Below are 11,770 nucleotides of genomic sequence, written 5' to 3' on the forward strand. Positions count from 1 at the left end.
GTAAAACTTGATTCAGAAGGAAAATAACCAAACGTTGGTTAGCAAATGGACAAAAATGCCTTGACTTGTTTATTTAAAGATTTTTGAGTATTTGTTGTTTTGGTTACACAAAAATGCGTAGATGATTATTTTTTTTCATTTCGGAGAAATTCAGATTTCATATTTAACTATATGCAGGAGAGAGAACTCAAACCATGCAACGCGTCACTTATTAACAGTCTACACGACGTTTACATGAATTGTTAGGCAACAATGTTGGGTAAGAGGTGCCAGAGTCAAGCTAGCAAAAACAGAGTAGCTTCTACTACATTTTTGAGACAAAAACTAATCATTACATTGTCCTTTTTTACTAATCCTTGTTCAGCTTCTTAGGCGTAAATGCTCCATTGTTGACGCCAATGATACCTTGCGACCTATACCTGCCTCTTCTCAATCTCATCGATATATGAACTAATGCATATACAACAGCAATAAGCCCCAAATAGCCTATGAATCCTAAATCATGAATATAATTCATGAAATATAGTAATCCCCCATAGGGAGAGCCAACAAACTTCAAGTGAACTTTGTTATCCTTATGTAAAAGAGACATTAGCACCAGCTTGATTTGTTTGGGTTCATTTCTCAATCTATTATTGTTTGTGTCTGTATCCCAGAAATATCGATGATCTTTAGACACCACTATAGCGTCACCAACCTCATAATCATCAGGTCTGATCCTCCATCCATTCACGTATCCAAAACCTTTCAGAGTTTGCTTGTTGATGAACGTGAAAACGACGTCGTCGTTGTTGAATAAATGAGGAACTTGCTCTCTCATTTTCGTCATGATTTTCATTGTCTCTGCATTCTTGGCTTTCAATTTCTCAACTTCTTGCTCTTTTGATGCTCTTTGTTCGAGAATTTTGTTGAAGTAATAACTCTTTTTAAGGAAATTGTATTCATGAGCCACCAAGGACAACTTGTACAAAGCTTCATCGGTCTCTTTCAAATTGTTCAAATCAACAAAAATTATAACCACTTTTGCACCCTTGACGTCCTCGACATGATCCTGATCAACAAAGTACGTTGATACTAACTCCGGAGTCAATTCTGCAATGAATGGATATTGTGCTCGTTCAAGAAACTCTTCAATCATATTGTACTTTCTCATTTGTTCAAGGGCAAAATTCTGATAAATATCTGGAATCAAGCAGTTTTCTTTAAAGACAACAATAGTGGGCACTTCAGTTATTGATGTGGCAATCTGCATAGGTTCATTAAACTCATACTTTTCCTGTTCATCGTAATTGATATATTCAATCAAATTTTCACCCATCGTTTGAATGTTTTCAAGAATTCGGTTATGTTTACCCTTGTATAACTGAATATTGAATGGTGATTTTTGTAATGTTCGCAACATGTACGGCAACACCGCCTCATCCTCGGGAGTTACATTATTCACATCAAAGAAAAACACCACGGTAACTTTACTCTTTAAGGGATAGTTTTGCGCAAACGGCTCATGTCTTAATGTCTTGGTAAATTCCATTACCTCGGTAATTCCCCTTGCTGAAACAACTTCATATGCGCTATTTACAAATAGTTTATTGACCCACCATTTCATCTTTGCAATATCAATGGGGCCATCATAATCGAATCTGATTGTTTTCCGATCTTTTGGTAAAAACATGACGAATCTTGGTGGTGACCTTTTTGCGTCTTTAAGCCGATCTAATTCCAACTTTTCACAGACTTTGGGATAATCTTGACAAAGTAAATGACCCGAATCAGCCAATGACACAATCTTGTTGCTCAATTTATCCCACAATTGTTTAGAGCGCAAGCAATCAATACAATCATCACTGAATCTCAACTTTCCACCAAGATCAACACTATCCCATTGTTTCTTGTTCGCTTGCCAGAAGGAAACAAAGAGAGGCTTGGTGATTTCCCCACTAATTGCTTTTAATATTTCATCCACGTTCATTTCTTTTGATGCGGAAGGCATACTAGCAGAAGCAGGGTCGTAGTCTGCCACGGACTCTTGAATATAACTAATCAAGTTGGCTTCATTCTTCTCCAATGTTCTTGGGAATGAGCCAATATTTTTTGATTTACCTGTAGATTTGCCATCCTTGTCCAAAATTGGTGCGTATAGAAGAATATTAGGATAAAATTCAATTTGTTCACGTTCACACAAATCACCATTTTCAACACAGTTGACTTGCCTCATGTCAGTGTTTGAATTGGCAAATTTTGATCTGAATGTCAGGTATGCTTTCTTCCAAGTGGGGAAAAAGCTTTTACAATGCAGACAATATGGTGAATAGAACTCAACAAGTGTTAGTTTTTGACTAGTTACGGCATCAAATTCCTCCTTTCCCATGGTTGGTGGAAGTTCAATATTTTCTGAGGATGTATCGTCTGAGTCGGGTTGTGGAGCAGCAGCAGCAGCAGCAACAACAGCCGCCGCCTCTGATGAATCTGGAGATCGCTTGTCTAGGTGCACATTGTTGGTTAGAGCTAGACTCGCGCTTAGATATAGCAAGCTCAAACAGCGCAACTTCATATTGATAGCAATTTAGTGGAGGCGATGAACAAAGCGATTGTAATAATTAGCGGAATCGGTTTCTTTTTTATTTCGATTTCGAACGAAAAATATCATTCAGGGCACAAAACGCGCCCAGAAATGTTCGACTGTTTCTAAAATTGATGAATATATATATAGAATCCTATTTGAATGAAAGTCTATCAATGAGCCATCTTTCTGGTTTTGCCACCAATTTCCAACAAATAGGTTTTAAAGTACTCGAAGCTGACCAATGTAACTGCACTTGCAGGTACAGTTCTGATTAAATTTGTAACGTAACCCGCATAGAATCCACGCAAACCTTCTTTACGATAAATGTCTAAAATGGTTTTAATAAGGGATCCTCTGCCATTATTTCGACTGGCTTGCTCCTTAGCGCCATCTTTTCTCATTTGTAATCGAGTACGCAAAATCTCATGCGGATAAGTGATTGTACTGGCAATCATTTTCGATATGGATGACGCAGCAATAAGTCTCCATAATAAGCCCGGTACTTCCTGTTGTTGATCAATGGTGCTACAATGCAACCACGCTTTCATCTTTTCATAAACGGGAAAATGAATACCAACATGAATCAATCCAAACAATGACGGTACCAACCCACTGTAAAAGACTCTAATCCCTTCCTCTTGATACATTGTCCTGAATGCATCAATAGTGCCCTTATATACCACATCAGTTGGTGATTTTTTCTTGTTCGATTGAATCATCAATCTGGTTTTAACTACCCAGATTGGATTCACGGCAATTGAACTAGTCATTCCGGCTGTTATTGCCGAGCAAAAGTGGTTCAATGCAGGACTGTTGATATCCCAATGCCGCTGTATAAATTGTGGGTAAAATTTTTTGGCCCTTTCGTAAACTGTAAAATAAATTGTCCATGTGGGGAGGTACCCAATGGTAATTGGCACCAATCCACGATATAGCCCACTGACTCCTTCAGTGCGTAATATCTTTGTCAACATTTGTCGAAACCCTAATCTATTCGCCCTTTCTTGCTGAGCCTGAAGTCTAGTTTTGATGACATCTAATGGACATACCACGACCCCTGCTAGAAACCCAGATGCTGCTCCTGCCATGGTGACAAGCTGTGTATTTGAGCACCGTGATAGTATGCTTGGTGGAGTGATTTTCCCTAATGCCTCAAACTTATGTCGTACTGGAAATGGTTCTTCATTTTCTTGCGGGAACTCGAGATCTTCACCGTGTATAATATCGGAAAATGCAGGACTTGTTGAGTGATTAGGTGGGGTATGGGTATTTGTACCACTAGTGGTGGCGTTTGTCTCGCTCATAAGTCCAGGCTGTATGCTGTGGCGGTGAATTGATGTTTAATTGACAAATTAATTAATTGTCGGTTTGTGTTTTGAAAAATCTGTGATGGTTCAGTGAAACTCCTCGATGTAGCATGTGTCGATGGGTTATACTCAAAAAGTCTGATAGTAGACAAGTCTCTAGCAAAGAAAAAGTGGAAACGTCAAGGATTCCGTGTGGTCTAGCTTCTCTATAGTGAAAAATGTGTTTATCTCTTGGAGAAAAAATGGTGGTGGGTGAGTGACATATTTGTTTTTAAACGAATCAATTTTTTTTTCACCAAAATCGCAACACTAACCGAAGAAGAAAAGAACAAGAAGAAAGCTCACCCACACATCGTTCAAAAGAAAACAGGATCCATCATGGTCAAGTTTTTCCTCAAAATACTTGGAGAATTGACTAATGTTACCGATTTGGAACCGGTCGATACACCAGAGTCGCCATATGAGTACACTTTTCAAATAGAATGTACGAAATGCAGAACCATACACGACAAAGATATTCACATGAACCGATTTGAACAGCATGAAATGAGTGGATCAAGAGGAGAAGCTAGTTTTGTGTTCAGGTGCAAAGAGTGCAAGAATGAACATTCAGCTAGTATAACGAGGACCAACGAGAAGTTGGTAATCGGGGCCAACAGACCAGCGACTATACTAGAAATCGACGCAAGAGGTCTTGACTTTACCAAGTTTATACCAGATGGAAAATTCCAAGCTTTAGGGGAGGAAACGGGGACCAAATTTGATGAAGTTGATTTGGAGGATGGTGAATGGTATGATGTTGATGAAAAGACTAATGAAGAAGTGTCGATAGTTGATGTTAAATGGACCATCTCACGCTCATAGCGGAAAAAGGAATTAGCAGATGCGAGTGATCAACTCATTCACTGATCTGAAGATGACGAGCATGTTATGAAACGACCGATTTGAGAACTGAATTAATTGATGTGAATGATTTGTGTAGTTTTGCCACAAATAAACAGAAACTTTCAGCTACCCCGCTTTACTTAGATTTTTGTAGGCCCATAGTATGAGGTCAAGACTCTCTCTTCCTTGTCCCTGGTGCCAAATGGTTTGCTGTTGCTAATGAGTCACTATCGGCTATATATGGTAGCGTATTTCATGTTTCTTCGGCTCTAAAAAAGACTCACACACGCAACTAATTCCTAATTGGGAAGTTCGATTGCGAAATTTATGAGTCTTTTGCACTTTAAATTTCACAATTTGCAGCAAAATTTCAGACAAGCCAAAGGACACCAAGGGAGCAAGTGACATTATAAATAGGTCTCGAAACGACCCCATTTGAATCACAGTGGCTATAAATATCATTATAGAATGTTGACTTATATCTTACAAGCTAAAGCTGAGCTACACAATGTTGCAAAAGTGCAACCGGTTGATGACGAAAACTATCCTCATGATTTCAAGTTTAAATTTCAATGTAATGGATGCAAAACAGTGCACCCCAACCCGGTACAGATTAATCGATTTGAAACATTTCAAGTGACCGGGTTTCGCAGGTTGGGGAATATTTTGATCAGATGTAAGGCGTGCAAAAGAGAGAGGTATGCTATGATTGACAAAGTTGGGGCTGGCTGTATTTTGGGGGAAGGTGGAGGTGCTAGAACCGATTATTGTGACATTTTAAAGATTCACACCCACGGAATGAGAATGTTGGAATTTATACCTGATGATCAATTTGAATGTGTTACAACTTTAGGAGAGTTGGTCCAAGGCATTGGACTATTAGATGGGGAATGGGAGCAGACGCAAGAGTCCGGACTCGAGTTGAAAATAGAGAATGTCGAGTGGAATTTGAAGTTGGTTTCTGAGAAGGAGCTAAAGTACAAATGAGGAATATAAGGAGCGGCTTGGTTTAAGTGAGGGAATTTAAGCAAAGCATAAAATCCATAAGTTGCGTTGACCCTGGTGTCAATCGGAGATATTATCCCGTTAATGGCCATATACTCCGGTGAATTTAGTACTTGGCTAACTTTTGTGTCATCCTTGTTTTTGTCGCCGATAGAATAAATCCGAGAGAATAAAATAATGAGCAGAAGTTACTGCCAAAGGGGCATACTTGTAGATCTAGTTCATGTTGTACATTCTGTTTCGAACACTTGCTCTTGTGGGTCATGCAGTTATAACAACCCTTTTCAAGCGGACCATAACATCTTCTTTTCTTTGGTCTTTGTATATGCATAGAAGCGGTAACTACGGTTAAAAAAATAGATAATGGGAAACGTATCACAAAAATTAAATGTTTGTCGGAATTTCAATCCACTCCAACAATAATAGCAAATATAAATAGTTGAAGCAATTTCATCCCTTTCTTCATTTGTCGGCAGAGTTAGAATCAACATACCTAATTGACTCAACATTCATCTACACATTCATATCTATTCGCAATCAAAACTTAAACAATGGCTGGTAGTATAACTGAAGCAATTACTCAACCAATCAACGATCAATTGCATAAAGCAGCAGATAAAGTAACCACTGGCGGAGGTGGCAGTGGTGGTACCCCATCAGCACCAATCAAGAAAAAAGGTGGCATTATTGAATTCACTCCAGAATACTATGCTGCTTGTACATTGGGTGGTATAATTGCTTGTGGTCCAACCCATTCAGCTGTTACTCCGTTGGACTTGGTTAAATGTCGTCGTCAAGTTGATGGACACTTGTACAAGTCCAACATACAAGGATGGAAAACTATTCTCAAGACTAAAGGTGATTCCATCTTTACTGGTGTCGGTGCCACATTTATTGGTTATTCTTTCCAGGGTGCTGGAAAGTATGGATTTTATGAATTTTTCAAAAAGACCTATAGTGATTTGGTTGGACCCAAATGGGCCAATGATTACAAGACGGGTGTGTTTTTAGCTGCTTCTGCTTCGGCTGAATTTTTGGCTGATATTGCCTTGTGTCCATTTGAAACTATTAAAGTCAAGACTCAAACTACTATCCCGCCCTACGCTAGTTCAGTTTGGGATGGTTGGAGTAAAATTGTTAAGCTGGAAGGGTTTGGTGGATTGTACAAGGGTATTGTCCCATTGTGGTGTAGACAAATCCCTTACACCATGGTTAAATTTGCCAGTTTTGAAAATATTGTCAATGGTATTTACAGTTATTTGGGACATCCTAAATCGTATTACAACAATTTACAACAAACTGGGGTTTCTTTTGCTGGTGGTTATTTAGCTGGTATCTTATGTGCCATTGTTTCTCATCCAGCTGATGTTATGGTTTCCAAGATTAATTCAGATAAAAAGCCAGGTGAAACTACTGGGCAAGCCTTGGGAAGAATTTACAAGAGGATTGGATTTGCTGGATTGTGGAATGGATTACCAGTGAGAATTTTTATGATTGGTACATTGACTGGGTTCCAATGGTTGATTTATGATTCATTCAAGGTTTACGTTGGTTTGCCAACCACGGGTGGACATTAGAGGTTCAGGCAACTCCATTTCGATGCATCGAGTTTGTGTATTATCAAATGAGTATAGAGATATAGCAATCTAGATAAAGTAGTGACTAAAATTAGCCCCGTTGCAACCAACTCCATCAACTCCATACATTCTTGAATAAATCGTCGTCTAACGTGACATTTAGATTCGATTTGGGAGTTGTGTATGACGATGAAGAAGAGTCATTCCATTCTGAGTTCCAAGGCGTTGATGTTGACGCAGAAACTTTTTGAGTTGCATTTAATGATCCCGTGGATTGGGCTTGCGGTTTGTTGTAAAGTGCACCACCATTATTGTTACCATTACTCAAGATGGACGTAGACTGAGATGGTGCAAATTGAAGCCCAGCTAATGAATCAGACAAAGAGTTTACACTAGGGCTTGTTTTGTTTGGGTGTTGTGGCGACTGAACAAAGCTATTGGATGCTGATGGTGATGCATATAATGAAAGAATCGATTTCTTCAAGTCTGGTCTCGAGTTGCTCGACATTGATCCTCCTGTGGATTGAGCCGATTGTATTTGCTGTGGGGGCTTTGAGTCAGTAGATACCGCTGATGTGCCTAATGTTACTCTGGTTGCTACGGGTGGAGCACGTGAATGAGTTGATTTAGTTGTTGATGTTGACGATTTATGCGACGTAAACAATCCAAACTCGTCATCTAATAAGGAGTCTGATTTTGGAGCGGGAGCGGTCTGATTTTTCTTTAGTTTAGGTGGATTCAATTTCAGTTGGGTTGTTGAAGATGCAGTGGTGTCATTAGTTGTGGTGGTCTTTCCCTTGATGCTTGCAGGATTTGGGATCGTTGATGACAAACACCATTTTTTCAAATCATACTTTGTTCTTATAAAATTTTCAATTTTTGATTGATCAGGTACGTAACCTTCTGGTAATTTAGCTTCCCAAAACCCGTTACATTTGGCATTGCCCCATTGAACAATATTTTCAATCTGATCATCGGTCCACGCATCTAAATCAACTGATTTTACTTTTGAAATGTGAGTACCCATACTCCTATGAATACCCGAGCATCTGATACATATGAAACATCCAAGGTTCCATGATGCCCACCTAGGATTTTTGTTAATTTTACAATCAGCACATGAGCGATTTGGTTCTTCTTTGAGCAACTGCTTTAGAATCTGTTTGTGACGTTCCAGATGTGTTTTTTTGGAGGAGGGTAATGCAGATGTACGATGACTCATGTGAGTAGCAAATGTGATAATACAGTGGGTTTATTGAACGAGCGATCTTTGATATGTGTTTGTTTTGCGAAATACGATTCAACAAAATCTTGAAAAAAAAAAAAAAAAAAAAAGAGAAAACTTGACAACAAGCTGTCGCGAGAATAGAAGCTACGACAATGGTTGGAAATGGAGGGGACGTGGAGATGAACGAAAACATGTGAATCAAGAAGAAGGACTCAATTTTCAAAGAGGCACATAGTCCCTGTATTCTTCCCCGTCTTCAACGTGCTCCACTCTAAGCCATGTTTTGCGTAGAGAGACCACGTCTTTGTTCCGAAACAACCTAATACTCATCGCATGCAAAACCGCCCTTTAGCGGAAAGAAACGTATTCTGGAACTAAAGTCCCGTATATGTTGTTACACTGCACCACTAAGCCCTGAAGCTCTACTAAAAAGCATCTCCTTGTAGTTCAAGTTGTGCTGCTGTTTGCATAAGACAGACATATTATGGTTATGATGCGCACTACCCTTCTCACACTGAATTTTTTTTTCCGTTTGTTTGTTGTTCTTTGTGTTTGTACTAACTTTGTGTGATGTTGACTTTGAGCATAATTACACTACTCTCGACAAACACCGATTTGATTTGTGTAACATTAAACATACGCACAGTGTGCTAGTTGGTAGTGTACTATTGTCTAAATAATATTTTCTTTCAATAGAGAAAATTTATTATCACGGATTTTAGAATATATCCATTCATCGATTCCAAAATATCAAAAACTCATTACAGCTACTTTCTTTCTTTCTTTCTTTCTTTTTCAATCTACCTTTCCATCAAGCATTATTGAATTCCAGCTCTCTACATAGGAGCTTATTTATTCACTTATAACTACACCACTACCTATTCCAGTTCAAAACACCCCCTTCCCCCTCCTTCCCATTTCAACTTATTTCATCCGCTTTCATCCTCGGATTAAGACCTAATAGACCACCAACTACAAAAAGGGTTTTAAATCAAAGAGAAACTTATGAAAACCACATTATTCAATCTATAATTTCACTTTTTACACACAATTTCCATACGCCATATATTCCATGTCACGTTCATCTAGGCGAGATTACTACTCCCTTCAAGAAATCAAGAAACATGATCAACCAACTGATTTATGGATGGTATTATACAACAAAGTCTATGATGTTACTGATTTCTGCAAGTACCATCTAGGTGGAATAGAAGTGTTGTATGACTGTGGTGGCTCTGATGCTACACAAGCATTTGAAGATGTTGGACATTCTGATTTTGCTGTTGAAATGCTACAACCGTATTTAATTGGTCAAGTTGTACCTGACGAACAAAGAGAGTACCACAAACTACCAGCAGAAGAGCCCTTCACTGATTCTACAGATGTCATTGAATCGATTAATTTTGATGAACAAGAAGTTGAAAAATTGAATGAATATGTTGTACGAAGAGTTAAAGAGTCAACTAATTTGACGGTATTGACATTTGTGGCTCTTTCTTCATTCATTTTACTAGTTTTAATTCATATCCATAGGTGAAGACTAAACACTCATTTGGTGTTGGATTTTCATTTTGTCAATGTTCCATTCCAAAACACATTGACCAAAAGTATTTGAAAAGCGTTACGCTGGCGTAACCTTAATTTAATTCTTACTACCCATACAACCTCCTCCCCTCATTATGTCATTTTCATAGTCATTGTTTAGAAAATATAATTATTAGAGTATGCTTTTTTGGAGCTGTTATTTTTTTTTTTGTTTTGGAGTTTTCTTTGTTGTTTATTCGAATTTAAGTTTGAAGTCGTCGTTACATTGAAATTCAATGAAACCAGTAATTGTCCCTGGTTGAAGACAGGACAATGAGAAGGCAAATAAAACTTCAGATCCAACTCCTACATTACTGTTATAGTTGCAGTGGAGGACACATTATTGGACTAAAGATGTTCATCTCATAACTAGATCTAGTGACCCCTAAATACGAAGACAACTCCAAGAACACCCGATCTGCTCCACTTTCCTCTATCACCGCTCAGCTTTTTAAGCTTTTTAACAACTTCTCTTCCCAACCCCAGTTCTATTAAGTGTAACGGAACTCCATGAATTTTAGATTCGGTTAAAAAACTTTGTCTCGGCTTTTTTTGTCTTTAGGTTTTTGTGTTTGATAATCTCGACTTCAGTGTTTACGAGACGATGTTGCTTAATAAACGAAAGCATAGAGCGAGGGATCTCACGTTGTAAGTAAGACGAGGTTGAAAGATATAGTACACCGTTCCCCATAACTCGGCTTGAAGATTGTAGAAGTGATGAGGGGCTTGGATAGAGATTGTCTCGGCTTTTTTTAAAAAATTTTTAGATCTAATGGGCGGAGTCAATGCATGAAGCAAACCGAGGCTAAAATAAAAACGAAAATGAAAGTCACTTCTCTTCATTTAGCAAATAATTGATGTTTGGGAAGAAAGGCGTAGCTGGTTGGTTTTCGTTTCAACGTTTCACTCAAAGCGATGAGGATAAAATTAAATGCTGTGGCATTCCTTCAGACGTTTCTCAAGTTTTTCTATTTTTGTTCAAATTTGCACCCAAAATTTTGTATGAACAACAAACGATTGGAAACACTGTAAACCTCTTCTCCGGTTGTAACCAGATGAACATAACAGGGTCAGAACTTGAAAATTAAAATGATGATTATAACTTTTGCGACTCAGATATATCATGTACAGAAATTTAAATTAACTTCGCATCCTTTGTATCGTCTGTGAATATACAAACAGTAAGGGTTTTCTTTCCTGAACTACATTGAGACCAAAAGACTATACCATCCAGAATTAGAGAGATCACACTATAGCAGTTAAAACAAAAAAAAATTACATTTATATTGATCAAAAATTAAAGCTCCCTTGCCGGGAATCGAACCCGGATCTGCTCGGCGCAATCTTTCGAATGAATTCTTCAAATGAGAGCGAACCGTGATAGCCATTACACTACAAAGGATGTGTCAAGTTATTTGTGAAAATCTCCCTTGCGGGGAATCGAACCCCGATCTGCTCGGAACTTGCAATTAAACCAGTAAGGAAATTAACTGAAAGCGAACCGTGATAGCCATTACACTACAAAGGATGTTTCACGACGTTGAAGGTTTTACAGGTATTAAGTACTTGTATTTTCAGTCACGTATCATTCAGTTTTCTACCTTCTAAGCCTGCCCAAAGA

General features: G+C 38.4%; 7 protein-coding genes across 7 annotated transcripts, besides 2 other annotated features; 4 read left to right on the forward strand and 3 right to left on the reverse strand. All coding sequences in view use genetic code 12, as the record gives it.

Annotated features, from left to right (window-relative positions):
- Nucleotides 1-349: 349 nt before the first annotated feature.
- On the reverse strand, nucleotides 350-2,551 carry CPAR2_406060 (protein disulfide isomerase; the record flags this gene model as incomplete). Its single annotated transcript, XM_036811537.1, has 1 exon — nucleotides 350-2,551. The coding sequence occupies one exon, from the start codon at nucleotides 2,549-2,551 to the stop codon at nucleotides 350-352; it is 2,202 nt and encodes a 733-aa protein (XP_036667964.1).
- A 182-nt stretch (nucleotides 2,552-2,733) lies between these two features.
- Nucleotides 2,734-3,867, reverse strand: CPAR2_406070 (NAD+ transporter; the record flags this gene model as incomplete). Its single annotated transcript, XM_036811538.1, has 1 exon — nucleotides 2,734-3,867. One exon carries the CDS (start codon nucleotides 3,865-3,867, stop codon nucleotides 2,734-2,736), a length of 1,134 nt encoding a protein of 377 aa, XP_036667965.1.
- Nucleotides 3,868-4,248: 381 nt separating this feature from the next.
- CPAR2_406080 (CXXC motif containing zinc binding protein) lies at nucleotides 4,249-4,734 on the forward strand (the record flags this gene model as incomplete). The annotated part of the gene is made up of 1 exon (XM_036811539.1): nucleotides 4,249-4,734. One exon carries the CDS (start codon nucleotides 4,249-4,251, stop codon nucleotides 4,732-4,734), a length of 486 nt encoding a protein of 161 aa, XP_036667966.1.
- A 489-nt stretch (nucleotides 4,735-5,223) lies between these two features.
- On the forward strand, nucleotides 5,224-5,742 carry CPAR2_406090 (CXXC motif containing zinc binding protein; the record flags this gene model as incomplete). The annotated part of the gene is made up of 1 exon (XM_036811540.1): nucleotides 5,224-5,742. One exon carries the CDS (start codon nucleotides 5,224-5,226, stop codon nucleotides 5,740-5,742), a length of 519 nt encoding a protein of 172 aa, XP_036667967.1.
- Nucleotides 5,743-6,311: 569 nt separating this feature from the next.
- CPAR2_406100 (Cu/Pi carrier) lies at nucleotides 6,312-7,337 on the forward strand (the record flags this gene model as incomplete). The annotated part of the gene is made up of 1 exon (XM_036811541.1): nucleotides 6,312-7,337. The coding sequence occupies one exon, from the start codon at nucleotides 6,312-6,314 to the stop codon at nucleotides 7,335-7,337; it is 1,026 nt and encodes a 341-aa protein (XP_036667968.1).
- A 115-nt stretch (nucleotides 7,338-7,452) lies between these two features.
- Nucleotides 7,453-8,559, reverse strand: AGE2 (Age2p; the record flags this gene model as incomplete). Its single annotated transcript, XM_036811542.1, has 1 exon — nucleotides 7,453-8,559. One exon carries the CDS (start codon nucleotides 8,557-8,559, stop codon nucleotides 7,453-7,455), a length of 1,107 nt encoding a protein of 368 aa, XP_036667969.1.
- A 1,078-nt stretch (nucleotides 8,560-9,637) lies between these two features.
- Nucleotides 9,638-10,102, forward strand: CPAR2_406120 (uncharacterized protein; the record flags this gene model as incomplete). Its single annotated transcript, XM_036811543.1, has 1 exon — nucleotides 9,638-10,102. One exon carries the CDS (start codon nucleotides 9,638-9,640, stop codon nucleotides 10,100-10,102), a length of 465 nt encoding a protein of 154 aa, XP_036667970.1.
- Nucleotides 10,103-11,452: 1,350 nt separating this feature from the next.
- Nucleotides 11,453-11,551, reverse strand: a tRNA (tRNA-Glu).
- Nucleotides 11,552-11,574: 23 nt separating this feature from the next.
- Nucleotides 11,575-11,677, reverse strand: a tRNA (tRNA-Glu).
- Between the last annotated feature and the right edge of the window lie 93 nt (nucleotides 11,678-11,770).

This window comes from Candida parapsilosis, contig 006372, assembly GCF_000182765.1.
Source record: "Candida parapsilosis strain CDC317 annotated contig 006372".
Lineage (NCBI taxonomy): Eukaryota > Fungi > Ascomycota > Pichiomycetes > Serinales > Debaryomycetaceae > Lodderomyces > Lodderomyces parapsilosis.